Genomic DNA, 27,622 nt, shown 5'->3' on the forward strand with positions numbered 1-27,622 from the left:
ATGTATGCTAATTGGTTGGATCCCATTTTTGCCTTGAGAGCTGGCTTAATCCTTCATAGCACAGATTCAACAAGGTGCTGGAAACAGTCCTCAGAAATTTTGGTCAATGATGAGTCTCAATCGTTACAGAAGCCATTTGAGTACAATGAACTTATTGTCATGTTCAAGAAGCCAGTTTAATTTGTCGTGTGAATTGCAGCTTCAGATCTTTTGCATAGCTTGATTTTTAACAAGTGGATATTTCAGTTACTTTTACCTTCCTATCAGCTCAAAGCAGCCTGGCCATTTTCCTCTAACCTCTGGTATTTTCACCCAGAGAAATACTACTTATTGGATATTTTTGCTTTTTCAGACCATCCTCTGTAAACCCTAGAGCTGACTGTGAGGGAAAATCCCAGCAGATCAGCAGTTTCTGTAATGCTCAGTCTGACACCAACAACCTTGCCAGTTTGAACTTCAGCAGGTTATTTTGACCACATCTGTATGCCTAAATGGATTTAATTGCTGCCACCTGATTGGCTGATTAGATATTTGCAATCATGAGCAGTTAAACGGACATGCCTAATAAAGTGTTATACTTTATATTCTAAGATATTTCTTCAGCAAACTCTGCTGCTGTCAGTTGATTGAACTTTATCAAATGTCACAAAGTGGAAACATTCAATTAGCAGCAGATGTACATAGTAACTACATGACAACACCATGTTTCAAAGTTCCAGCATTTTATTAGTTAAAACTTATTACTGTAGCCAACATTTTAATGATATGGAAATCATGACAGACTAACCATTAACTGAACAAACAGTATATAAAGATGAGCGTGACGGGATAAAAGTTGAGCTTGGAGCTCAAAGGAAAAGGAAAATGTTCCAAGTTAGTGAAACATTTAGCTGAAGTCAGCGACGATCCGGCTGAACTTTCATCCTGCTGTAATCTTTTTATAATTAGGAACCAACTGCAGAAAAGATGAACTGTACAGTAACAGTAAGGCCTGAACAAGACAAATAAAACATTAAAGAAATAAATCACAACTCATATCGAACTGATCCCAGAACCAAGAGAAAAATCTAAGGCGGATCTGAACAGGAGTTTGAGTACTACAAAGATTCAAACAGAGGCTTAACTGTTGGTGATCAGCAGCAAAGCGACAACCCCCGCTCCAGATTATCCATAAATCACATTAAACATTCAGGGATAAAATGAACTCAAAGTGTTGAGTATAAGTAGAAGTCTTAGTTTTATCTGTTGAGTGTGTGTTTGTGAAAGAGACGCAACTAATCTGCAACTTTTTAAACTAACAGATTAAGAATTAACGATCTTACAACCAGAACAGATTTAGGGTTTACGTATAGTGTTGCTAAAAACAGCTGCAGAGTTCTTTATGCATCCTGGGCAGCAGCAGTTTCTGAAAAATGAAATAAAAGGTACAATTTACTGTCAAAAAATAAATAAAGCAGCTTTGCTATTTGTTTATGCATAGGCATAAAAGCTGCCCGGGTCTGCAGATGTCTGACGACAGACGGCAGCTTTGCTTTTGTCGAACGTTTGGCATCCACACAAACAAAACTGTGATCTTAACTGACAAGGACCATAATCCATACCTGGTTCCTTCAGTGCCTGCGCATTTCCCACCAGCCCAGTCAGCAATTCAGTGTTCCCATTGAGGATCTCCACAGACAGGTTGTTATTCTGCTGCTCCTCCACAATTCTCTTCTGCAGCTCCTCCTGATGTTTACAGCACACATACATACAGTACAATCAGACACCTTTTTCAAGGTGAATTTTATTCCTCAGCTTTTCTTTCGGTTCTTTTCAAATGCTTGGACTTGTCATTTCAACAAAGCTTTTGTGTGTTAGTCATTACGCACCTCACACATGACTGTGAGCTGTAGCGGTAAGTCGTCCAGCTTGACAAAGTCTTCCTCGTCAGACTTTTGGCTTGTGTTACCAGATCCCACCTCCTGTGCATCGTTAATAAAAAGAAGCAACAACTTAAGGTTTGACATTATTTCTACAAAGTGGGGTGGTGGGGCGGGAGAGGAGTATCACGCTTACATCTACACTGATCATGACGGGCGAGTCTGTGTCAGGGCTGCTTGTAGCTGTTGCCTCCTTGGGGACATCCTGACCTTGGGACACAGCAGACTCACTCTCTGAGGCAGCAGGAGTTCCAGCTTTGCTCTCCTCCTCAAGGGTCTCGCCCTCCACCCTCACATGCTCCTCTACTGTGGAATCCACAGCCCCAACTGACATTCTGACTTCTGCAAGGCAAAGAGAGCCTGACAATATTAAGTTTCCTATCGAGCACAAGCCAGGAAGTCCAAATTCCACTACATAGTAAGGCCTCACCTCCGTCATTCTCTGAACTCCTCTGTTCAGTTTTTATCTCTTCTGCTTCACTGGCTGGTGTACCCTGGAGCATAACACAATTACAGAGTCAGACTAAGAAGAGGCTGTTTAATCATATAAGCTACAGCTGTTTGCACACATCTCTGTGGCTGACCGTGACTGTGACCTCCTGCTCCGCCTGTCCATCAGCAGAAGCCTGCAAGGATGTTTGGACATCTATGGGTCCTGCTTCAAACTCCTCGATTTCCTCCTCCTCATCCTCATCCTCTCCACTGCCATAGTTAGTCAGCGCCTGAGTCTCTGCTTTGGAAAGACCTGAAAAGCAACAAAAAGTGAAAATGAGACGGCAAAGTGGTTGGGGTTGCAGATTTAATGAGCAGTGATTTTCAGGCATTTTCTGGGTCATTTTTTTTCCTCTTTTCACTGTTTGCTTTCTGTCTTCACTGCTGTTGAATAAAGGCTTAAAATCCAAAAAAAATACACACTTACAAAAACATTTGAGGATATAAAAAACATTTAAACTCAAGAACCATTTAAATATTTGCACTATTTTAAGGTCACAAATCAAAGTGAAGCAATTTTTTTTTTTTTTACATTTACTGTGCTAACTATTTTGTACTCAGGGTCAGATTATTGTTTGAGAAGACCAAGAAGTGCTGACTCATGGTCTTTCCTCCACAGTTACCTGACCTCAAACCCCACCTTTGGGGGTGGAAGAAAAGAGAAAGCTGAACTTTCCTAACATGACAAGATGATCTCTGGAGCGCTGTCAGATCATGCTGGGATAACGGTGGTGCAGTGCATCACAGTGCTGCCGTTATTAAATCAAAACGGAGGTGCAATCAAACATAATCTGTTACTTCTGAAAGGTATTAAAAAATTCTTCTTTATTATTTTAGAATAAGTCGCCAATCTTGTGGCATAAAACATCAACAAAACCAAGTAACCAGCAAGGCAGTGATGCAGAAAGCCCAGCTCTCACATTGTACATAACTATAATACCCAGTTTAAACATCTAACCAAAATATAAGGTTATAGGTTATACTTATTAATATTAGGCAGTAAAGACATTTTTGCAGTAAAGACATGAACCTTTAAGTAAAGTTCCTATCAGGCATGTTAACATCCATTTCAAATTACAGTACCATGCAGATTTTATGCTTTCATGCATTTTTATGTTTAGATTTTTATTATCCCCAAAACAACCTGACTGCCAAATAACTTAGAGGAACTGATGCCAATGAATGCAACGGGCGGCTGAACTCTGTTTACTGAACATTTTTAGAATGTGAACTAAAACGCACACACAGCTGCTTCTTTCTTCACTTTTCACTTACTGATTGACAGAGGCACTTTCTGTCCACCTTCTTCATCTTCATTATCCTCCTCAACCTCTGAAGCTTCACTGCTCCTGTTGTTCTTCATCTGCGTCTGCAGGTAAAGCTCCTGGGGAGCAGAAGCACCTTCCTGCTCAGCCTCATCTTGGTCCTGGAAGACAGTGGGAGATATTATTGTTACAAAGATTAATTATTGACAGTTCCACCCAATGCCAAAAATCAGTATGAAGATTACATACCTTGTCTTCATCTGTGTATGCTGGAGAAAGAGATTTATCACCGCCACCTACTGTATTCTTCTAATACGGGAAAATAAAGAAACAAAATTAAAATTAGGATCTTTCAAACTAATATTACAAAAGCTTGGAGAAAGAAGACAAAGAACTAACTTTCTGACTGGGTTTGGCTTTACTACATTGCTCAGCCCTGTTCTTGTTTTTGTGTTTGGCTGCCAAAGCAATGCTGCTGTTGTTGTCCAGATCCTGCATGAGCCTAAAGAAGGCCAGTTCATTGAAGAGGATCTCGGAAATCTCCACAAGGAGGTCCTCCCCACAATCCTTCAGAGTACGGCCTACAAATTTACTGAGAGAGTCCTGGATGAAAAACAGAGAGTTGAAATGTCAGAAAAGACACTTTTATTTGATCTAACTACACTTGTCGAGCCACATTTACAGGAAGGCTGGCACGGGTCCTACCTGCAGTATGCCTCCCAGCTGTCTGTGGAAAAAACGTACAAACTCTTTGCTCTCATCGTTTTGCTGGGTGAGAGTGAGGACCATGCGCCGAACAGAAGTCAACAGCTGGATGGAACACACCTCGTCCATGTTCTCCTGTGATGTGAAAGATGGGCAAAGAGTCGATTTAGTCTTGAATAACAGCATAGTAGCGCACACCTTTACTGACAACCAAGCAAACATATGAATGCAATGTCTAACACAACATACACAACCTATTGTTCTCATTTCCAACTCCATTTTTATTATTACAGTAAGTTATACAAAGCTATACTCCTGAGATATACACCATATTAAAGATCTTTGTTCTTCTTCACATCATACAGATCTAAGAGTTAAAAAAAACTCTCTGAACCTGAGTGATTGGAGCAGTCTGAAGCCTTAATTTGTTAATAGGCCCCCTTTAAATGCAAGATTTTAAAGTGGACTTTCTAAACTCAAAACTTTGCACATCCAGGTAATTACTAATAAACCACATTGTGTTTCATTTCAAGTACCGTATTTTCCGGAGTATAAGTCGCACTTTTTTTCATAGTTTGGCTGGGGGTGCGACCTATACTCCGGAGCGACGTATATGTGACATTTATAACACATGAACCAAAATACTCCAGCCACTTGACATCTCCGTGAACTGCAGCTTTAAGGCAGTCTTGCGTAATCTGTGGGCGCAGTGGATGATGGATGGAGAGCACAGCTTAACGGCAACTGGGAGAATGCGCCACCCAACTTTCCTGGATTGGATGGATCAAGAAAACATGGGCTTCAGTGACAACCAAACCATCCTGTTGGGATTCAGAAAGGCTGGAATAATTGGAACTGCTGCTGACGACGAGTCTGACTAACGCGACACAGAAGAGGAAGCGGCGCTTCGTCTACGGAGTGTACGGAATTGTTTAGAAGTGACACCGAGGATGAAGACTTCAATGGATTGATGGTTTGGTTAACTTGTTAGTATGTTCTTTATGCTATGGTTATCTGAATAACTTAATGTTAGGTTAACATACCGAACACGTGTTCGTTGTGCGTCATGTAGCTGAATGTGTTACGTTAGCATAACGTAGGCGTAACCGTGTTCGTCCTGTTCTTTAATCCATTATTATTTTAAATTGCTGTTCAAGATGGAATTTGTGCTCTGGGTCTCGGATTCTATCACCCCCCCCCCCCCAAAAAAGTGCGACTTATAGTCCAGTGCGACCTATATATGTTTTTTTCTTCTTTGTTATGCATTTTTTGGCTGGTGCGACCTATACTCCGGAGCGACGTATAGTCCGAAAAATACGGTAAGCATAGAAAAAAATTAATTTTACTCCTACATTAGCAAAAACTGTCTACAACTCAACCCCTGTCTATGTTGGTTATCCTACCTTAAGGAAGGGAATGACTTCTGTCATGATGGCTTTGATCTGACGATCTAACTGCTGGGTGTCAATCTGAGGGCAGTGCACTTCACCCGCTGCGCCTCCTGATCACAGAAAAATACATTTTATTCAAAACTTCATCCATTTATAATGAACACCCAAACATAAGAGCATAATTGGGGAGCTGCAGGTCTTCGTTGTACACATGCAGGGTCTTTTGATTGGGTACCTTCGAGTTGCTCAGCAGGGTTAGCAGAAGGAGACTCAGCATTTGAGACTTCAGAAGTGCCTGCACCTGGGTTAAACTCAGCTTTAAGCTTCATGCGCTCATATTCCCTAATCCTTGCCAGAGCTTTGTCTAAATGAATCACCGTGTTGCCTGTCAGAACCGCACAGAAAGGAGAGCAAGGAGAGGGAAAAACAGACAAGTGTAATGGTTATTTTTGCATCTGTAGACAGGTTTACACTATAGGATCAAACAATGTATGGCAGCCTCACTCTCACATTATGATACCAAGCAAATAAGTCAAAATTTTACATTGCCAAATAGTCCTGTTGTTTACTTATTGATCCTGATGTGTAAACTGATTGGTTTACCAAAACAAGCACTGACAAGCCCAGCTGAAAAAAGGTGGGGAAAGGCACCCAATTTGTAGTTCAAGGCAGAAAGCAAAGCATTACTGATGTACACAACAATGTGGAAATAAAAATAAGACATTTTTCCAGACAGGTGGTTAATACAGGTGGTTTGTATGTACCCAGGTCATCATTAGCAAAAGGTTCCAGGTTGGAGGAGGTTGACATGGTGCTGTCATTGTCCGCAGATTCTGCATCATCCCTCTTCTTCATCATCATGTCTTGTGTGAGCCTCAGATTCTTCTCCAACACCTCCTTAAAAAAGCCAAACATTCAAGTTTTCAGGCACAGATGCAACGCACGTCCTATTACATCTTATTATTTAACATAAATCCCACTTTTAAAGAACCAAAAAAAAAAAACAAAAATACATGCAGAAATTTACAGCATATACTATCTGCTGCTGTGGTGGCTTCCCCTGTCATTCTTACAGCATAGAAAATTTTAGATTTCATCCATCATTCCTGAACTAAGCCATTATTTAGACAGACAAAAGCCTTAGCTCCCAATTAGTACAACTCTGGGGACCTTGGAGGAGAACAAAGAACACATGTCTGATCTACCAAAAGATACACGGGCAGATGAGGGTCTGAGGCTTCTGAAACCGTGCTGTCAAGTTAAACTGAAGATAGGAGAGGGAAAATTAAAAATCTGAAAATAAAGAGGGCCATGGAATGATGAAAAGAGACAAGCCGAGGTGGGATGAAAGGAGATGAGGCTGAGAGAGAAATTAACAAAAGATGTATTGAAATGTAGAAAAGGAAGCGCAGGGGAAGGATGACAATGAGGGATGAAAGACTTCAAAAAGACCAAAGTGACACGCAAACAAGAGAAAGCAGGAAAAACCAGTCCGAAAAAAAAAAAAAAAAAAAAGAGAGAGATGCCATGCTGGGAAGCAATAACGTTTCTCTTACTGCATCACTGGTATTTAGGCTCTCGCTGGGTGTGAGCTCAGACTGAGAGCCGGCAGCCCAAACTGCAGGACCAAGACGGGACATCTGGTCTTCTGCTGCGCTCTTCTCTGCCAGGTGCCTGCTTACTATGTCCTGTGAGAAACACACGGAGAGGGTATCATAACTGCTGGATCAGGTGTTTAAAGGAAGATGGTACCATCGTGTTATGTTATGTTATTATTATTTTTACATTACATTTTAAAGCACTAATAAACGCACCCACACCTCCACACAACCAAAAGGCAAGATTTCCTCATCCTGTCCACTATGGCTGCTGTGTGTGTGTGTGTGTGTGTGTGTGTGTCAGCCGTGACAAAGACACATAGATCTGCAGCATAAGACAGCAATCAGGAAAGACAGACAAAGACAGCCCCGATGTAACCTGGTCTTTGGTTCCATGAGTAAAAACAGTCCTGAATGATTTGCTTAATCTCTGCAAACCTTTCAGTGGAAACTACAGCTGCTAGATTTCACCTGTCGCCATTATTTTGGTTAATACTGTCATCTTGCTTACTTGACAGGATTATTCACTGATTTAACCAACATCATGCTGTTCTTGAACTTTAAAACCTGTGTTTTTAAAAGAGATTTTCTTTAAAGCCACAGTATGTCATTTTTTTAAGGTTATTTAATAGAAAAAAAGAATACTGTACTCATAAATATACATTGATTAGTGTCTTCCAACAAACTGATGCACTCTGATAAAACTAATCCATTAAAAATTCATAGGAGCAGGTTTGCGGCTTTTGGAAGCTGCAATGTTGCCCGGCTGTCTTGAATACAGTGGCTGAGATGGACTAATCTTGTTGTATATGTGGTTAGAGACCGGTCACATATGTAGAAGAGAATTTGTAGGCGATGCCATGGAGGCCATTTTTAATTTGTGTCTGCACCTTCAACCTCAAGATATGAAGGATCATGCCTATGTCATCGGAAAAAGATATCCCCACCAAAGAAGTTACACCAAGAATGAGAGACAACGCGACCAGCATCTTAATAACATTTCATCCTCTTCCTTCTCACCTCAAGCCCCATTTCCTGAACTGATGTCAGGGAACTAATACACAAAAACATGCATAAAAATGTTTATTTATTCCCGATATTGCCACAATTATTATTGTCTGCAGATTAGACATGCGAACCTCCCGTCTCTGCCTTAGCTGAGAACAAGCTGGCTAAACAGCAGTAGCTGGTTACAAGCTAACATTATGCCAGCTAATGCTAGGCTTAAGTGTCCTAAAAATCACGTTCCCTCTGATACATTTTGATTACATTCTCACATCGTATGAGAGTTTATTTTCTAAGTGTCCGAGTCCAACAATGTTAGATGCACTGTCACTGGACAGAAGTGAGATTCTCTGACTCACTGACTCAGATCACAAAGTTTTACAACCAACTCTAGAGTAAACAGATGTGGACGCTTCTCACCGGGAATATTGACAGCTGCAGTAAACGGTGGACTGACAGCCTACACACACTACAGATGAACACCAGCCAGAGTTGTTTGTCCAGCAGCAGCCACCAAAGCTAGGATTATGCACTTGAATTGGGAGGGTTAGGAAAACAAAATTCAGTCGACTGCAATCTACTGACATCTAGTGCTGCGATTTTACTCACTCAAACTTTAACTCTAAATGCATATCAATTGAAAAACACATAAATACATAAAAGAAAACATGGCCAAGGACACAGGCTATACAGTCAAACACATCCCCTATTCAGGGTCGTAACTCCCCTTCTGGATGAGCCTGTCTTGAAAGGACAGGCTCATCCAGTCCCTTCCGGCCCGCCTCTACTACCAACTCTACAGGCACAGGTGGGAGCAAAGAGAGCCCCAGGCAGCAGCAAGGAGACTATGCACAGCACCCACGAGGTGGGCGACAAAGCCGACAGCCAACTGTCAGAGGCGGCCAAAAGCAGACTGGGTGAGAGACACCAACTGATCAAGAAACAAAAGCAGCTGCTTAACAGTTTCACTTCATTCTGACAACTCTTGTTAACCAAGGGCTGTTTTGGCTTGAGCAGCACTAACAGAAAGCAAGTTTGAGCTTTTAGGGAAGGACAAAAGTGCATCCCTGAAAAACTGCACTTAATTTATAGCACAAGGGAAAAAAGGAGAAAACTGGATTTCAGATTCGTGCACAGAATTACACCAAATCCTCTTTTCAGGCAAATGAAGGAATAAATCAACAAATTAACCTAAAAATCTTATGTGAACCCAGTACATTGGATTTCAACAGCAGCTGAATATTTTCAGTACGTTTGTACCAACCTGTAGGGAATACAGTGCCCTCTGGCGTAAGTAGTCCGTGTTAAGCAGCTGCAATTCATGGAAGAGCTCAATGAGAAAATGGGGCCGGGACTCATTCTGGGATATCAAAGTAGCCACTTCAGAGTAAATGGTCTCCCTCAGTGTTTCAAACAGTGAGAAGTCACTGCTCGCATCTGCGATTTAAAAATTTGACACCATTACATTCAGACAGATATTTGCAAATTGCCACAAACAACAGAAAATAACATACAAAAAAGGTAACTGTTTTCAGAGCTTAAGATTTATCGTGCACACAACATTATAAGTTCTGGTTTTGGTTAGCCCAAAAAGAAAAGAAAAAAGCACATGCATGGGATAATTAAGTAATGCTAAGATTTACTATGGTGACTTTACCTGGTGCTTCAGTGCATGCAATTCTGTTAGAGAGGAAGGGTGTTCTCCAAGCATAGGCTGTGAGTAAGATAAATTAAAATTGACAACAAAGTAAATTAACCCCAAATTAAAATGAAACCTGTGGTCATGATGAATGAACCAAGTCAATTATTAAGAAAAAAAAAAGACAGGATGTTATTATTAAAGAAAAAAAAATAACATTCTACAATAAAATAATATGATCATAAATGTACACAGTGAAAACACACACACACACACACACACAAATAACAGAGGTAAAGGAGGGTGCAGTATTTTTACTACAGGCAGTTTCAGCCATACCAGAGGAGAGGTCGTTCCGTTTGCTCCCAAGTTTGGCCTTGCTGTCTAGTTTTTCTTGAGTAAGCTTGTCCAAAAGACTCTGATTCTGCTGCTTCTGATGGCACATGTCTGCCCTCTCCTGGACAGAGTCTGCAGTGCTGCCAACACTGTCACTCTCATGGCCTGGGGGAAACACCAAAAATGAAAAGATAAATACTGATAATATTTCTCTTAGCAAATATTTGATAGTTTGGTACGGAAACGCAGAAAATGACTCTTAGGATAAACACACTTACAATACAATGTAACTGAATTCAATAGCTTTTAAGGAGCTTGCTGCATATATTTTTTTGAATTAGGCTGCCAGCAGAGTGTTGCATTCCACTTTAATACCTTCACTGTTCTTGGCGTGTCCTTTGCTCCTCCTGCGGCGGCTTTTGGGAGTCTTGCTTCGGGAGGCCAGGTTGGCTTGTGCAGAGGCCTTGCGCCCAGTTTTAAAAGTCTTTTTGATGGTGGTGGGATCGACCGGCTCGGGCATGCTGCTCAAGCTTTCCTGTGACCCTTTGTCAAAGCCCTGAGGTCTTGATTGGTGGTTGGCAAAACTGGGGGAGGAGGAAGGAGACTCTCGGGTGTCAGTGTTAGACAGGTGATGCCGAGTGATATTGTTTGCGTAGGAGGTATTAAGCCAGCCAGCCGGTCTAAAAAAAAAAAGAAGAAGCTATAAATAACAATGTTCCACAAAGAAATAAAATGTATTTTCAGGCAAAAAATGATGGACACACCCTCTCTCTGTGGAAGTGTTAAGAGGAGAACGCTGCAGCGGTGGAGGGAAACTCATGTACTCTGTTTTAATTGAAGTGTTGGGATCTAACTGCTGCTTCTGATGTTCGGGAGTAGCCTGACCCACTGCACCTTGAGAAAACTCACCCATGGCACCAGGGAATAGTGGATATAAATTCAAGCCTTCAAAGAGATAGAAAAAAAATCTTAATTGGATTAAGTTGGCAATTGAGCAATTAAGTTATGACAGTTACACCTTTGACATTTTACTACTAAAGGCCACCTTTGAATGTATTAACTACATCAAGTGCACTGACTGAAAATGTGTACCCACACCAATAAATTTTCAATTAGTTTTATGCCAAATTTACTGCAAGACTTTCAATAATAAGATGAGTCACTGGAGGTTACACTTTTGGTTTTAAGGTGACAAATAGGGTTTTTGACACATTGCATAATCTGGCATAATTTGTTACATCATAATCAATTAATGTGATTTAAAAGTGAAAATCTCCTCTCTTTTACACCTCAAAAATGTTTCTTCTATGACACAAAATTCTAAAAATGATACATTGGAGAATCAAATCCAAAAGCAAAGAAATGCGTATATCATACTGGGTGGGAATGGGGATGTCATGTTGTTGGCTGAAGGGTGCAGGGTAGAGGAGAAGGGGAGGAAGAAACCAGGAGAGGTAGGGGGGCCGGAGCTGGATGCCTGGGATGAGCCCTGCTTCTGTGTCTGCCAACCTGCTGAGGAAGAGGAAGGCGGAGGCTGCTGCTGCTGCTGGCGAAGGAGGTCATTGAGGACCTGCTTTAGTCTGAAAGAAAAGTGACAGTATGGAGACAATGTAGAATCCTGTTTTACTTCATAGGAATAAAGAGGAGTATACTTATTTATGGTGCTGTTTTCACCTTTGTACGTTGTTTTGTTGCCAGGTCAGTTGGGTGTAGCACTGGTTTAACTGGTGCATGATCAGGTGAACCTGTGGCGATGACAGGTTGTTGGGCAACATGCTGTACTGACCCGTCAGCAGAGTTTGCAACATGTACGATAGTGTCTGTGAAAACAGGTGAGAGACAAAAAGAACGCTTTTCACTTGTTGAGAAAGGTTTTTGTCCAAAGCAAACACTGGACAGAAACTGCAACCAAAGGGCATTCAGTATCTGTGCGTGTATTTGCTGACTGTACTAACCTGCTGGTCCTGCAGAAGCGTCTGACACATGCTGGTGCTGAAATCTAACTGTCTCTGGAGCTGGTTGACCTGCTCCTGCCAGTGATATGAGCCCTCGGTGAAGGAGAGCTCAGAGGCCCAGCGCAGGTTCTCTTGTCGTCGTGTACCTCCGTGCTGGCTTGCAGACTGGTTCAAACTTCTAGACTGTTGCTTGGCCTTAGTCTTGTTATGAAGAAGCCCACCACCCTCACCTGAAAAGGCTGCTGGAGGCTTCAGATTGCTGGTGACACAAAAAAGCAAGCGCATAAATTTAAATGACTATAGATATTGGTACTAGATAGTAAGATAAAACTTTCTTCTGCCACTTGGTCGGACCTTCCTTGATTCTTCCTGTTACTGTAGGAGCACAGGTTCCTGCTTGGTGAGTAGACATGGATGTCATCATCAGAGGTGCTATCTGTACATTCCTCTTGCTCCTCTTCTTCCTCTGCGCCGATCTCTGAGCGATATTCCTCATGATCATCATCATCGTCGTCGTCATCTTCCAGATGGCATGGAGAGGAACCCCAGGTGGCCATTGTTCTAAAACAAATCAAAATTGGTGTAAAATGTCTGTGAAACAATGATGAATGACTGGGAAGGAAGTGCTCTGCATCCAAAAAGAGAGCACACATTATATCCTGTAGCTGGTGTTCATCATCAAAAAACTATTATCTCATGAGACAAGCCCCTAGACCAGTATATCTCCTACCTTTCATCCCTGCTGACAGGCTGTGAGGGTGTAGCAATGCCCTCTTGGTCTTCAACCTGGCAGGAAGATTCTCCAAGGCCACTACGTCTCTGGTGTTCAGCCATCAGCGACTCTAAGTGCTTTCTTCGCTGCCGCAGTTCTTCACGCAAAATCTGATGGCGACGCATTTCTGACCAAAGCTGCCATGTCAAAGCAAGAACAGACGATCAGTCGGCAGATCTGGATTATTCGCAAAGCGTAGAGTTTGTTTGGACATGTGACAAGAGGTAGTTAAATAGCTAGGTAGAAGGTGTTTTGATGTGTACAGTGGAATCTGTCACCTCATTGTCAGTGACTGAAGAAGTAGCTGCTTCTGGGGCCGTGGGTTTGAGCACAGCTGAGTTTGTTTTGGCCCCAGAGGATGAAGGGGCCTGTGCGGTTGCAGGAGTGGAAGCTGCAATTGGAACCTTCCTCAGCAAACCCTGCTGACTCACTGTACTGGACACAGATGACTGGAAGGAACACCAGCAGAAATACTGTTTATATTTGAAACCAGCTCATAACACCTGACTTAAAAGCACAATGGAAACAACTGACATGGTCACCTGTGTTGGAATAAATGGACTGTGCTTCCTAATAGCCAGAGTTATATTGAATTAAAATACAATTTAATATATCATAACGCAAAGCAAAGACCACCAATGTACTTATTTTAACTCCGAACAATATTTTGAGAAATTTCAAGGCTGTGTTTGTGCCATTAGTTGACTTGGGATTAACTGAGCTGCTTCCAGTTACTTATGTTTAAACAATAACACAAGTGGACACAAACTGAATCCACACATCAAATCCATAAAAATCTATTTCGAGAATCAAAAATCAAAACATTACTTATTACTAGGGGTGGGACTTGATTAAAAAAATTAATCTAATTAATTAGGAGCTTTGTAATTAATTAATTGAAATTAATCGCATTTTAATCGCATTTAAATATTTAACATGATAAATATTAATTTAATTTTGGTTGATGAATGAATGAATCAATATACTTAAGCTTAAAACTTCAAAATTTTGTTTATTTTCCCACCAGTCTACTACACAGACCAATGAAGGGCAGAAGTGCTCCTGTGATAAGCAAACTCCTGAAATTAAAGTTAAGCATCATAACTGGATAGTTTTAGTCAACATTAATGTCTCATTTAATATAGTTGGAAATTAATCATTTGCTCAGTTGTATTCCTTGATGTTGTTATGCTTATTTTAACAGCTTATTTTGAATAAAGACTTAAAATTAAACCACAAAAAGGAGAAAAAGTTAATTCTCCGTTTAAAGTGCGATTAAAATGCGTTAAAATTTTTTAATTCGTTATTTTCCCCGTAATTAATGAAAATTAACGCGTTAAAGTCCCACCCCTACTTATTACCATTTTTTTTTTAACTATTCATATGCCAATTTTTATACACTCAGACTAATCTGTTCTCTCTGGTTCCAGTCCTACATACAGCTGGATGCATATGTGGGAATATGAGTCAAGTACCTGAAGATCAGGGCAAGCCCACTGCAAGTCCTGGATCTTGCCTTGGATTTCGATGAGCTTCTGACGCTCTTCGTGGAGCATCTTCAGCTCCTGTTTCTGCTGACGCAGCTTCTCCTCATACAGCTTTTCTCTGTCAGAAGGGAGACTGATATGATGCACATTCAACAAACACAAAAAGACGCAGTCAGAAAAGGTTTTTCAATTATTGTTTTTTTTTTTTAAAGTTCTGTACCTGGCTTTGCTGGAGAGGGTAATGTCTCTGGGACTCTGTTTAGATCCTGCTCCTGTCCCAGGCACAGACGCCCTGGTGTTATTTGGCTGCTGGCGTAAAGCTTCATCCTCATTAGCTGTTGTTCCATCCGTGTCATCACTCTGGATACAGACAGATTGGGATAGTGCTTCTTTACTATAATAATTGGTTATTCATGATGTAAAGTTCAACTTGCTGTTTCAAGTGTCTTTAAAGAACTGTCACCTATTTTTCTTGTGGCTGTAGGCTCAACATTTGTTTGATTTTTTTCTTTTTTTCCTCTTTATGCCCAACTACTCTTACTTGATGAATTCCAGTCAAATGTTCTGGCAGAGCACCAGCTGTTTGTTAGCTACAGCATGCTGGTAGGGTTAGCATTTAAAGCTTGGAAGACTGTGTGACCTGTTAAGTCACTACACATTTTAATAGTGTTCCTAAACATAATTCCCACAGTGAAGTACCAATAAGGTTTATCTAAAAAAAAAAAAAAAGATGATGGCATCTTAAGTATTGACAAGGGATAAAATGATTAATTTCATACACATATACAGACTTTAATAAAAAAAAGAATCCTTTTTTTATGTTGAGTTACACCTATATCGTGACAACTCAGTCATCTTCCTCACCTGAACCATGGCCACCAGTTCCTGCAGCTGCCACAGTTTTTGCTTCGCAGTCTGGCGATGGACCTTCTGACCAAAACCTGTGTCGTTCCCAAGGCTGCTCCTTCGACTAGACTCCGATGCCTCGCTGTCTGGAGCCACAGCCTGCGCCCCCTCCTCATTATCAAGACCATCTTCATCTTTCAAAAGATTATAGGGGATGTCCCTGTTGTACTGGCAGTCTAAATCAAAGCACAGTAACAGGAGTGTCACTTGCAGGTCACAAAAATGATGTCCCTCCAACTGTTTGTTCATGAACTCAAAGTGCGTTTTTGCCTTTCTTTGTTTTGACTTTTGTTTTGCATGTCAAAATCAAGGTGGCCGTTCATGTTCACTTCATCTTGTAGTTCCCCTACTGGCTAGCTCATCTGTTATATCATTCGGGTGCTTCTACAGAGCAAATCTCATCCCCTGTTGGACACACTCAAACTCCACCATCTTGAACTGAAACTGGCAACATTATGTATTGTACATATGACCCTGTTATGACCAACCCTTTCAAGAAGCTTTTTAGCAACACACATATTCTTCATTTTGATTTACTTTAAAAAAATATATATAATAGTCAAAACTAATTTTACAATCAGGTTTGTGTCAGTGTGTGCCTGTGTACCTATGGCTGAGGGGATGTTGAGGCTTCGAAGGTTTGCTGCTGCTGACCGGTTGTTGATCTCACATTCAGTGTTGAGTCGGCCATCCCGGTTGTTTGTGGTGCCACTCCTGGTGCTGCGCCCATTGGTCAGGGTGTTCAGGTCTGCCCAGTTCCCACCACGCTGTGGGTTTCTGAACAGACAAGGTCCGGTGACTGCTATGGTTTAGAATTACTCACACAATAGTCTCATAATGCAACTTGCAACCACTGAAAACAATACCCTGCCCAAACGGCTGTGTTTTAGTGTAATTTAACCATTTTAACAAAAGATACTGAATCTGTTTACAAGGTTTATCCTCCTGACAGAAAAAAAAAACACATAGACCATTTTCTTCATTAAATTATCAATTTATTTAGACACCCACCTGATGTTAGTTACAGGCTGGCGGTTCTCCTGCTCTGAGTCAAACATGGCCTCAAACATTGAACCATCCTCTGTCTCGTCTTCCTCTTCCTCCTCGTCATCGTCGTCTTTCACATTTTCATTTACTGCATCTACCATCATGTCAGAAGTCTGCTCATAGTACTGAACCAATTCCCGCAGCTCATTCAAGCGCTTGTGGACCTCCTTCAGTTTCCTGTAGGAAGTAAATGAAATGTGAGTGTATACTAGGTTTAATAATTTAAAAGCTTACGTGACATGCCAGAAAAATATTTTCACATTTCTTGTCTTTTCCAAAGAGTGAAGAAAAGAGGAAAAAAAGACTGGTATAAAAAAATAAATGGCGGTCTAGTATCTTGTTCAAGAACACTTTAGAAAAGACTGAAACCTGTCAATAAGAGGCCGTGTAGTAGGATTTGTGGCTGCAATGTTATACTATACCCTGACTCCCTATACAACAACCTGCTGTTGATATCTGACCTGCCTATTCAACTGCTTCAAGCTGTGTTTATTTCTGTGTGCGTACCTGAGCTTATCTGCTGAGTTGGAGCTGTCCTGCTGTTGTGTGCTTGAAGGATGAAAGGAAGTGGAAGCTGAGGCCCCATTAGAGCATAGAGCGGATGGACAACCTGAAGATCCCCCCACACTCAGACTGCACTGTGCTGACAAACCATGACCTGAGGGGATCCACGCACAATTCATCAACACTTTAGGAACATAAAAGCCACATAATAATTGAAAAGAATCCCTTAAAAATACTCATACACGAGTTATTATTGAGTGTCTGGTCTCTGAGTGAATGCAGCTCCTGCAGGATCTTGTCCATAGTCTGCTTTTTGTCTTGGAGTTCTTGAAGTTTGGTGAGTTTGGCACTGGCAGCTGTTGCTCCGGTGTCTAGACCTGTGTGTGGGCCAGAGGCAGAGTGAAGGAGCGGCCTGTGTTGAGGTGGGCCAACAGCCTGGGGAGTCCTAGACCGGCACACCTCTCTGGAGAGGGAAAGACTCTCTGCCTGACGACGGTTATCTGGTACTGCTTTAGTCTACAGGAAAGATTTTTCAAGAGTGGGCATGGGTTGTCAAATGAGAGGCAGAATAACACCATTCACACCAACATTACAGATTATTTTCTTATCAAAATGTGCTAGATCAATATTTTGACAGGGAGTAAATTTGCAGTTTCTACTGTACCTGAGAGTCATGGAGCTGGTTGTGGAACCGCTGGATCAAATCGTTTAACTCATCATTGAGTTCTGAGGTGATGCTCAGGCCAGAAACACTGCCTGTGGTTTCTGTGACAACTAATAAAGGAATTAAAAAGAGGACCACACTTATTGTTTATTTGTTGTGGTACAAACTGTTAACACCTTTTCCAGAGAATACTCAATGTTTGTAAATGCCTCAGCTCTGCTGAATAATAGTTTCCTGAAATTATTCTATTTAAGATGCATATCCATCTGCAAGACAAATCATTTCTATTTTTTTGTCTAAAACAATTTTACACAATGTAAATGATCAGTCTGAACTCTACACACAACTAGCCTGCATGCCTGTCAAAATTTTGTGTCTATCTCACCAGTATCTTCAATCACAGCGAGTGCCTGTTCTGCACTGTAATGCATGGCCATTAGTGCTTCCTGTCGGCCCTGCAGGGCCCTGAGCTGCTCCTGCTGCTCCAGCATCTTCTTCAGCAACTCGTGCTGCTTACGCAGATTCTCCAATTCTTCTTTCTGCTCAGCACGCACAGCTTCTGGCCTTCCTCCCTACAAAATTCACACCCACAGACAATTAGAAATCTTGACTATACCAAAAGCCATTAACAATACTGTACAATACTGCTACAGAACAAGAAGGCTACAAAAGGTAGTAAGGTGTCAGGCAGTAAGGGCAAATAAAACATAAGATAAAGGGCAAAAGGAGTTTCCATTTTCTCATCACAGAATTTAAAGCCAACACAGAGTCTGTGTTATCCACAGAAGGGCAAAGCAACAGAGAACATTAACATTGGCAGAATGTTACATATTTTATGCCAAGAGTTTACAACAACTACACATACTGTTGCGTTTGAGGCATCTGAAGATCGAACCTCCGTGTTAAGAGAAGTGCTCTCTGCCAGTGAACCTGAACCAACTGCAGAGTCCAGCATCCCCACATCATCCTCCTCATTCTCCTGTGCCTATCAAAACAGCAGAGAGAACAGCCAGTGACTAAAAGAACAAGTTTAAAACTAAAAAAAATGTCATATCTGTAAACTCTTTGCCTACTGCAAAAGATGATGATGATAATTAGTAGATCAAAGACTAAAAATGCATGCTTTTAGAAATGTTCATTTTTCACAGAAATTGTTAAATAAAACTTCACAAATATTAAATAAATAAAAACCAAACAATGAAAGGTGGCAGACTATAATATGCCCAGATTTTATTATAGCATGAAACATGACCTAACTATTTAAGGCCACAGATAAAGAAAGCCACCAAAAGCAAAGTGTGTATGGAAGAATCCAAAGACAACAACATAAACTAGTTCAGTTATGAGTTAGCCAAGAGACATTGTTTAAACATAAGTTAAAAAATTAAATGCTATAGTTTTTTTCCCCCAAATCATGTGAAAAGCATAAAGCTGATTCTAAAAGACACATGGGTGGACCTAGAGAAACAAATATCAGGCTCACCAGCATCTTCTGCAGGAACCGTAAATAGGACTTCTCCTGCTCCTTGAGGTGGTCGATGAGATGAGAAAGACGCTCCACGTTGGCCGGCACGTCATTCTTTTCCACCAGGTCATCCCGCATGGAGCTGGCCTTACTGATGTACTCCCGGATCTGAACCAATTTGCTCACCACCTGAGACCGGAGAAAGAAAAGAAGGTGGTGTATGGGTGTGGGTTTCAGATTGGAAATAAAGAGTACACTGAGAAAGACTGTAGGATAGGTGAGCAAGTATCTGTAAGGAAGGCTCAGACTGGGCTAAAGAAGGGCAGAAAGGGGGTTGGGCGGAAACTCACTGGGCACCGAGGGTGGCATATTTATAAATTGCCCTAAATACAGCCTCGTTTCAGCTGCGCTAGCTCTCCCTCACTTTCATCCTAGTTCTCATTTCTCAGAGTTGAGTGCAGTAAGACACAGACAATGACACATATACACATGGATAAGTTATTACACTTACATAAAATATAAATATCAAAAGTAAGATTCAATTTTTTTCATTAGATCTTAGTCAAATTAACTATAGACAAAACTGTCTTTTTTGGTCAGTGCCAATTACCTCCTGCACCTCAACCAGTCAGGACAGAGCACTCTGTATTTTTGCTGGAGGTCCTCTACATGCCCCCTAGACTACCCATAACTTGGTTAGTCTAAACTTACCACTAACTAAATTTAGTTTAGTTCTAAGAAGTTGGAGTTAGTGCAGCACTATAGAAATACATTAAATTTATACATTCTTTTAGTTATTCTCTTTCTCTCTCTCTTCCTTGACACTATTTATTAATTTATGCAACTCTCATTTTTAAAGCTCATATTCTCTTCTTTAAACCATAGCTGTCAGCGTTTGGTAACTCGCTTCATTTCAGCTGTGTAAAACCTTCTTTGTCATATTTTTTGTTTCACTGGGTGACAGGTATGGACTGCAGGCAGGCTAACTTAGCATGCAGTCTCTTTTACTACAGAAATATGCTATTATGCACATATAAAACAGGGTTTGGTATTACCTTGCTTAAACAAGAAAGGCACTTACAAGAGGAAAATAGACGGCAGAATTTATTGCTCTAAAACCCATATACATGGTTCATCATTAACGGTGGCATTAATAAACCAACACCATGTGCACTGTTGCACCGTCATACCACTGTGTTTGCTGGCTTTTGAACTGCAAGCTGAAAAAAAGCTGAGGGCACAGCATGGATGACTTCCACAAATTTTTTTATTTTCCATTTTCCATCAGCCTGAACTCACTGGCAGAAGCTTTCAGAAGTGTTCCTGAACCCATGCACTAACTTCCACTGTAGAAGCATGTCTGTTTTTAATAGACATTGGTTTTAGGCCTTGTTGCTTGCATATTGACATTTCTTTGCATTGTCTGAATAATATATTATGTACCACAGATTGCAAAATTCCCCCTTTTTTGCAATTTTACATTAAGAAAAACGATTCTTAAACACGATTCTCCATTTATACACATTCACCTTACTCAGCCATTGCCAATTAACTTAAATTCACTGTTTGATGTTCCGCAAAGTATTTTTTGAAATGCAAGTTTTTTCAATGACTTATGAACTGTTTTAAACATCTTGGTGGTGTCCAATTTAATGAAACGCCAAATTCAGAATAACAACCGAGTTATCGGTTTTAATATTTGATATGTCATCTTTGTTGTGTTTTTCAATATAGGGTTTCAGTGATTTGCAAATAGGGCTGCACTTTGTGAATACATTGTTAAATATTTGAGTTCCCGAGAGGATTACCTCCAATTACTTTGATAATTCTTATTTTCCTCGTAGCACCACAGGCTGGTCAAAGTTTTCACGTATTAAAAATACCATCTACCCAATGGATTAAGGCCAGCACCTCACTGTTCCACTCAATCATCAAAACTCCAACACATCAAGCAGACATCAAAAAAAGAGCTCAAATTAGCGAACAACAAAACATTACCTGGCTGCTGTCTATTTTTGGCTCTCCTCTGTCATATTCCCTGTGTGATGACGGCCCTCTGTCTGCGCTGCCACGACTGAGCCTCTGAGGTTCCCTGGTAGGAACCACTGGGGTTAATGTGTCTCTGAGTCCTTGGCTCTGCTTCTTAGTTTCCTTGGTGATAGCTGGAGTAGCCGGGGCCGAGAAGGAAGGAGGGAGCAGCTCCTTGCTTTTGTTAGTGTTTACATGCAGAGGTAGGAAGTTGTAGGGCTTTTTGTTCTCGCCAGCTAACTGGCGCTGGTTGTTGGCAGCTGTGACGCGCCCCTGGGAGTCGCTGCCGATACTCCTCTGAGTAGGAAAAGAAGGCACAAGTCAGACAAATGACCACTCAAAGTTCTGGGTGTTTAATTATTTATTTAGCAAACTGCTAGTGAAGTAAGTGTTCAGAACTGTGTTGGTCTGTTTCTTTAAGGCAGCCCCCTCCAATTTGTTTAATGGATTGCAAAGATTAATCATATACAGTATACGGATAAATATTATGGATTGCCATGATACAGGTGTGTAATTTTATTTATATATTAATTTATTAATTGCATGCCTCTCACTGACTCTTAGCTTTCTCCACTGATGTAGAGCCTAAGTAATATTTATATACACCACGCTGCTGTTTTGCCGTCTCCCATGTTTGGTTACTGTTCTACCATTCTGGCCCCCACACTGATGCAGCACAGCAAGATCAGCCAAACAACTTCATATCAAACTATAAAAAATATTCTGCTATCACTTCCCTCAGTGACTCCTTAAGTACCACAGTAGATTTAATCACTACCTTTTTATTTTGACAGTATGATAAGCATAATCTAACGAATGCAGGATTTTATTTTATTCTTTTAAAGAAGTGAGGCCAAGAAGTGCACAGGATGGGACATTTGAAGCTGAAAAGTAAACTTTTTCCTTGATGCTGGTGGTCAAACCATAACTTTTGTGTGTCATTTGCCACCTGACATTTACACTGATGATATGTCTGCAACCTGCTCACTATGACTTTCTGCATCACTACACTCGTGTGGCATGCATGTGCATTCCAGTGATTACGGTGGTAATAGACCTGTTCTTCAAAGCATTGTTCCTAAAAGACAGCAGTCATACTCCATATCCAGTCACAGACTGCATTGACAGATTTTAAATGGTGAACTACGTTACTTCACAACAGCTCTTAGAACAGAAATCAAAAGTAGCAAATGAAGCCAGTCAACATAGCATTTTACCTCATCCAGGTCTGTAAAATTGATCCTCTGTCGGAGCTTGTCTAGCTCAGCCTGGTCCGGTACAGACATCTGGGTGGTGTATTTCAAATGGGGGAAGGAATGAGGAGTGCGTGCTCTCCTGCGACCTGCCCCAGGAGTGGACTCTGGCGAAATATCATTAGTAAGGCGGCTCTCCACTACTGCAGCTGACAGCTTCTTCTTGTTTTTCTCTGAAGATCGATTGGCTTTCTTCTGCTGGACACCCCAATCCTGATGAAAACAAAACACCACATACTTTGTTAATTATTACGCGTGTTTATTTTTAGGAACAGACATTCATTTCCTATACTGTATAGATCAGCATTTCCATAGCATCAATTCCCCTGGTAGAAAAAAAAGATGATAAGTTATACTTGAAAGAGACAAGATTACATTATAGTTTGAATTTGGGGGAAATTAGATGCAGAATAAATGGGGAATAAGACTGCAGTTTCGATCAAGTTTGGGCCAGCCCTTACCATGTTGTTGAGCCTATCTTCCAGACTGCCGTTGCTTACAGTCCAGTTGTGCAGCTCTTCTGCACTGTCATCAAAAGGAGTGCCTCCGGTTGCCATGTTACCCACTTACAGCTTGCTGGAATTCACAATAGTCAAAAAAAAAAAAAAAAAAACACTCAAAATAAAGAAAAGAACAGACAACTGGATCAAAATGACATAGATGTGATTTACAAAACCGTTTCCTAAACGCTTGCTGGAATTCAGAGCAGGACACCACACTGAATCACAGACTGAATTAAATCAACTACTTCAATGACAAAGAGGGCATTACGCATTTCACGAAACGAACTTGACCTTATTCATAATTGAACTTTATGACTAAGGTCACACGGCTAAGCGTATTTAGCTATTAATAACAACGTACCGCTCGTTATACAGGCTATGTGTAAAACTTCATCAAAGCTTGATAACGTAAATGGACGGTTACCGTTAGCGGTACAGCATTAAATGCGTCAGGACTTACCAACAGTAAATTAATTAATTCAAATTAACGCTTTTCAATCACGGCCAGCTCGAAAACATCGCTACCTCCGAGGAGATCACATAAACGTGCGGTCTGTTTTTGGTAACCCGTCTCTGAGCGTTGGGCTTTTTGTGTGTGGCCCGCTCGGATTCCCGGGGAAAGCTAAGCTACTCCCTCCGTCCAGCGCGCATCGGCTTATAGCACGAGCTTCATTTCCCTACCCCGCAGGAAAACTGACAGCATTACCCACAGAAAGTGCGTCGACGATCACTACAGCAGCTGGAGTTGGCTATAACACAAACGCTGGTGTCAGTGTGCACAGCTTATTTGTTAAACTTCACTAGCAAAACACTTGTGACCTAGTTCCGTCCCGCAATCGCCATGGCAACACGCAATAACCCGAATAACCAACTCCAGCTAACCCGGCGTTGAACGTTCACGCTACTCTACAAAAGAACAGCAAAACGCGATGCTAGCGAGTTGCTAAAGTTGTCAAGCTTGCTGATGAAGCTGGCTAGTACTAACCAGCTCCCAGGCTCGCTGCGCAGCTAACTTTAAACGCATCGGTAAAAGTTGAGTATCACAAGCATCTCGCATAACGTTAGCTGTGCTACACTTAAAGCTGGAAATTCGGTTAGTTACCAGGCTACTTTAAGGTTTACATGACTTATGTGCCAACGCACTTTAGCATTAACACAGCTAACCACAAACGTATTATTTTAAGTGATGGCTTTTGGTCATTTTGTTTGGACTGCACTTGCTAAGATAGCTAGCTTACGTTCAAGCTGAGGAACGGCGTTGTCACCCTTCAGAGCAAGAAACAAACGGACGGAGACGTCGTTGCCTGTCGTTCCACCTCATATACCTCAGAAAGGACTTTACAGATTCACTCTGCGTCCGGTAAAATCTATTTAATTAATAGCAACGTCTCATGTTTCAGAGACGCAGCAACTAATGGAAACGATTCTAGCGTGACATAAACATTCCCGTGCAGCAGGCGGCGACGTTAACCTCTAGGTAATACTCAATCACAGGAAGTGTGTTTTCAGGAAACAAGTAGCAGTGTCGTTCGCTGTTCGTTTGTTCTGGGCTTAAACTTAAACAAGAGCGTGGAGTGAAGATGTTTACTCTGGCGTGAAGAAAACATTCAGCCAACCACTTTAGTCCTCTACGGATATCGGATTTCGAAAGCAAAGTTTATTGTTTGCCTCCGAACTACGTGAGTCGCGTCTTCGGTTTATCGCTTAGCCTTCGTAGCTAAAATAAGCTAGTTAGCGAGGGGAAGCTAACTACTTCTCCCTCGTTAATCACATCTGAGAGATTGTTAAAACTAGAATTTTTTTAATGCTGGGATTTTTAATTGTTGTTGTTGTTATCCGCAGATAAAAGATGGGTTCCTCTAAGAAACACAAGGAAAAGAGCCGCGACAAGGACGCAGAGGAGCGCCGCCGTGAACACAAGAAACATCGCCACAAGGAGCGCGACAGAGACGCTTCAGACCGAGACAAGGAGAAAAGAAAGCGCTCCAGGTCCAGGGAGCGAAGCAGACGGGAGAGCCGTGGCAAGGGTGAAAGGAGCAGCGGTGAGCCGCGAGTGAAAAAGGAGAAAGTAGATGTGGGATATGAGGAAAGCAGTATCGAAGTGCAGCCTCAGTCTGCAAGCGGCGATGCATCTCTCAGCATCGAGGAAACAAACAAACTCAGGGCGAAGTTGGGTCTGAAGCCTCTGGAAATGAATGAGAATAAAAAGGAGCTTGGGACCAAAGAGGAGCCGATGGTTGCCGAGACCATCAATCCCGTGCTCATACAGCAGCAGAAAGAGATGAGAGAGAAGCTTGCGGCTATGAAAGAAAAACGCATACTAAACCAGAAATTGGGAAAAGTCAAAAGCCTAGCTGAGGATGACTGGCTGGATGACACAGCTGCCTGGGTGGAAAGAAGCAGAAAACTGGCAAAAGAAAAAGAAATGGCAGAGAAAAGAGCCAAACTTCTGGAAGAGATGGATGAAGAGTTTGGTGTCAGCAGTCTGGTAGAGGAGGAATTTGCACAGATCAAACAGGATGCATATACATCTCGAGATTTAAAGGGACTCAAAGTGCAGCACAAGGTGGAATCTTTCACTGAGGGCCAGACTGTCATCCTGACCCTAGAAGACAAAGGTGTGCTGGAGGTGGAGGAAGATGTGCTTGTAAACGTAGGACTAGTGGACAAAGAAAAAGCAGAAAAGAACGTGGAGTTAAAAAAGAAAAAGCCCGACTACAAACCTTATGAAGAAGAGGAGAGCGTTGACGACATGGTTTCGTTTAAGCCTCGCTCTGTACTCTCAAAGTATGATGAGGAGATTGAGGGCGAGAAGAAAAAGAGTTTTAGATTGAATACAGGGGGTTTTGCTGATGGAGAGCGAGAGCGGGAGCTCCAAGCCATGAAAGAAATGCTGCGAAATCAGGCCCAGTCCTTGGAAATGCCTGCGCTCACCATCGCCTCTGAGTATTACACACCTCAGGAAATGGTGAGCTTTAAAAAGACAAAACGCAGAGTGAAAAAGATCAGAAAAAAGGAGAAGACATTAGTTGCAGATGAACTTGTCCTTGATGACACCCGCAGCTCCGACTTTGGCTCCAGAGCACGCGGTCGAGGCCGCAAACAGGAAGAAGAGGAAGACCAAGAACATCAAGAGGAGAAGGTGGTGACACATAACATCCCCCTGCTTTCTGATGACATCAGGACCGCAGAAATGGACATAAGTGACGATGAAGAATTTATCCCTCCTGAGCCAGTTGCAATTGAGGAGGATGAGGCAGAGCAGGAGCTGCAGAAGCAGCTGGAGAAGCAGAGGAAACTGAAGCAAATGCAGCTTCTCAAAGACTCTGGGGAGAAGGTGGCAGAGCAGGTTAAAAAACTTGTTAAAGATGACAGTGATGATGCTGATAAAAAGAACAACATTGTTTTCAACGCCACTTCTGAGTTTTGCAGAACCCTGGGTGATATTCCAACTTATGGACTGTCAGGCAACAGAGAGGACCAAGAAGACATTATGGACTTCGAACAGGAGGAAGAGAAAGATGATGCCGGAGGTTCGGATTCCGAAATGGATGAGAATATTGGCTGGAGCACAGTTAACCTGGATGAGGAACAAAAACAACCAGATTTCTCCACAGCCTCTGCCACCATTCTGGACGAGGAGCCCATTGTCAACTCTGGCCTTGCTGCTGCCCTGTTGCTGTGCAAAAACAAAGGTCTGTTGGACACTCAAGTGCAGAAGGTAGCACGTGTCAAAGCACCCAAGGGCGTCCTGCCTAATGGTGACTACTGCATTGAGGACAAGATGGGCTTTGATGACAAGTACAGTCGCAGAGAAGAGTACAGAGGCTTCACACAAGACTTCAAGGAGAAGGATGGCTACAAGCCTGATGTCAAGATTGAGTACGTGGACGAGTCTGGACGGAAACTCACTCCAAAAGAAGCTTTCAGGCAGCTTTCCCATCGATTCCATGGAAAAGGGTCTGGAAAAATGAAGACGGAGAGGAGGATGAAAAAGCTGGAGGAAGAGGCGTTGCTGAAGAAGATGAGCAGCAGTGATACCCCGCTGGGAACTGTGGCTTTACTGCAAGAGAAACAGAAATCCCAGAAAACGCCATATATTGTACTTAGTGGGAGCGGAAAGAGCATGAATGCAAACACCATTACTAAATAAGTACAAGGGAGATGTGTGATATAATTTACATAGAAACATTCACGTGCATAGATAAACGTACACACCTTTTAATTAATCTCTACAATTTAAAGCCCTAGTTTATAGGAACTGCATTGTTGTGTTGAAGAATTGTTCAATAAAATCAATACAATTCAGAAAAGTTTTTTTTTTTTGTCTTTTGAAATTTACAAGGTTGTGTGATTGATTCAGATCAGATTAAAACATTAAATTGTTGCTGTAATATTGAGGGTTATTTACCTTACCCAAGAAAGTGCCTTGAGACTTACATTGTTGTGATCTGGTGTTATATAAACATATAGATTTATTGAATTGATTGTCTGTTGGACACTGTTGGAGTAGGGACTAATTGTGGACTGGCACATTTCTATATATATATATATATATATATATATATATATATATATATATATATATATATATAAAAATGAAACTAACATGACCGTAAATGATACAAAAGTGTTAACAAAAAAAAATGCATTCTGGATGCATGCATTGACCTTAAACATTCACACTC

At 41.5% G+C, this 27,622-nt stretch overlaps 2 protein-coding genes across 11 annotated transcripts; one reads left to right on the forward strand and one right to left on the reverse strand.

The window, feature by feature from the left end:
• Positions 1–705: 705 nt before the first annotated feature.
• Positions 706–24,305, reverse strand: pcm1 (pericentriolar material 1). Of its 7 annotated transcripts, none has more exons than XM_030740164.1 (40): positions 24,173–24,305; positions 22,893–23,007; positions 22,396–22,644; positions 21,149–21,475; positions 19,169–19,339; positions 18,551–18,670; positions 18,071–18,257; positions 17,686–17,795; positions 17,264–17,537; positions 17,025–17,175; positions 16,482–16,694; positions 16,078–16,247; positions 15,429–15,646; positions 14,785–14,924; positions 14,553–14,697; positions 13,356–13,526; positions 13,036–13,214; positions 12,660–12,866; positions 12,306–12,564; positions 12,025–12,170; positions 11,728–11,930; positions 11,115–11,295; positions 10,726–11,030; positions 10,354–10,515; positions 10,033–10,089; positions 9,640–9,812; positions 7,329–7,460; positions 6,537–6,669; positions 6,008–6,157; positions 5,785–5,882; positions 4,382–4,516; positions 4,076–4,279; positions 3,926–3,985; positions 3,687–3,837; positions 2,504–2,664; positions 2,350–2,413; positions 2,056–2,261; positions 1,869–1,961; positions 1,602–1,725; positions 706–1,405 (listed from the first exon to the last, which is right to left on the reverse strand). In XM_030740164.1, exons 2-40 carry the CDS (start codon positions 22,986–22,988, stop codon positions 1,380–1,382), a joined length of 6,351 nt encoding a protein of 2,116 aa, XP_030596024.1. In that variant the 5' UTR covers positions 22,989–23,007; positions 24,173–24,305; the 3' UTR covers positions 706–1,379. The 7 variants fall into 7 exon arrangements, with proteins under 7 accessions (XP_030596024.1, XP_030596055.1, XP_030596016.1 ...); XM_030740195.1 differs by lacking the exon at positions 24,173–24,305 and adding an exon at positions 23,645–23,797 and having other exon boundaries at positions 14,553–14,682; XM_030740156.1 differs by lacking the exon at positions 24,173–24,305 and adding an exon at positions 23,645–23,797.
• On the forward strand, positions 23,774–27,247 carry sart1 (spliceosome associated factor 1, recruiter of U4/U6.U5 tri-snRNP). Of its 4 annotated transcripts, none has more exons than XM_030740231.1 (2): positions 23,774–23,967; positions 24,777–27,247. In XM_030740231.1, exon 2 carries the CDS (start codon positions 24,784–24,786, stop codon positions 27,085–27,087), a length of 2,304 nt encoding a protein of 767 aa, XP_030596091.1. In that variant the 5' UTR covers positions 23,774–23,967; positions 24,777–24,783; the 3' UTR covers positions 27,088–27,247. The 4 variants fall into 4 exon arrangements, with proteins under 4 accessions (XP_030596091.1, XP_030596098.1, XP_030596081.1 ...); XM_030740238.1 differs by lacking the exon at positions 23,774–23,967 and adding an exon at positions 24,026–24,294; XM_030740221.1 differs by lacking the exon at positions 23,774–23,967 and adding an exon at positions 24,256–24,411.
• The last annotated feature ends 375 nt before the right edge of the window (positions 27,248–27,622 follow it).

This window comes from Archocentrus centrarchus, chromosome 1 (genome assembly GCF_007364275.1).
Source record: "Archocentrus centrarchus isolate MPI-CPG fArcCen1 chromosome 1, fArcCen1, whole genome shotgun sequence".
NCBI classification, from domain to species: domain Eukaryota; kingdom Metazoa; phylum Chordata; class Actinopteri; order Cichliformes; family Cichlidae; genus Archocentrus; species Archocentrus centrarchus.

What these genes read in the sequence shown, in the direction of transcription:
- pcm1 (XM_030740164.1), bottom strand. Translation starts at nt 22,988, where the DNA reads ATGGCAACCGGAGGCACTCCTTTTGATGACAGTGCAGAAGAGCTGCAC. An exon ending in ACACGCCAAGAACAGTGAAG is followed by an intron (nt 10,516 to 10,725) that starts GTATTAAAGTGG and finishes TGTTTCCCCCAG; the next exon opens with GCCATGAGAGTGACAGTGTT. An exon ending in AAGTCATTCCCTTCCTTAAG is followed by an intron (nt 4,517 to 5,784) that starts GTAGGATAACCA and finishes TTCACATCACAG; the next exon opens with GAGAACATGGACGAGGTGTG.
- sart1 (XM_030740231.1), top strand. Translation starts at nt 24,784, where the DNA reads ATGGGTTCCTCTAAGAAACACAAGGAAAAGAGCCGCGACAAGGACGCA.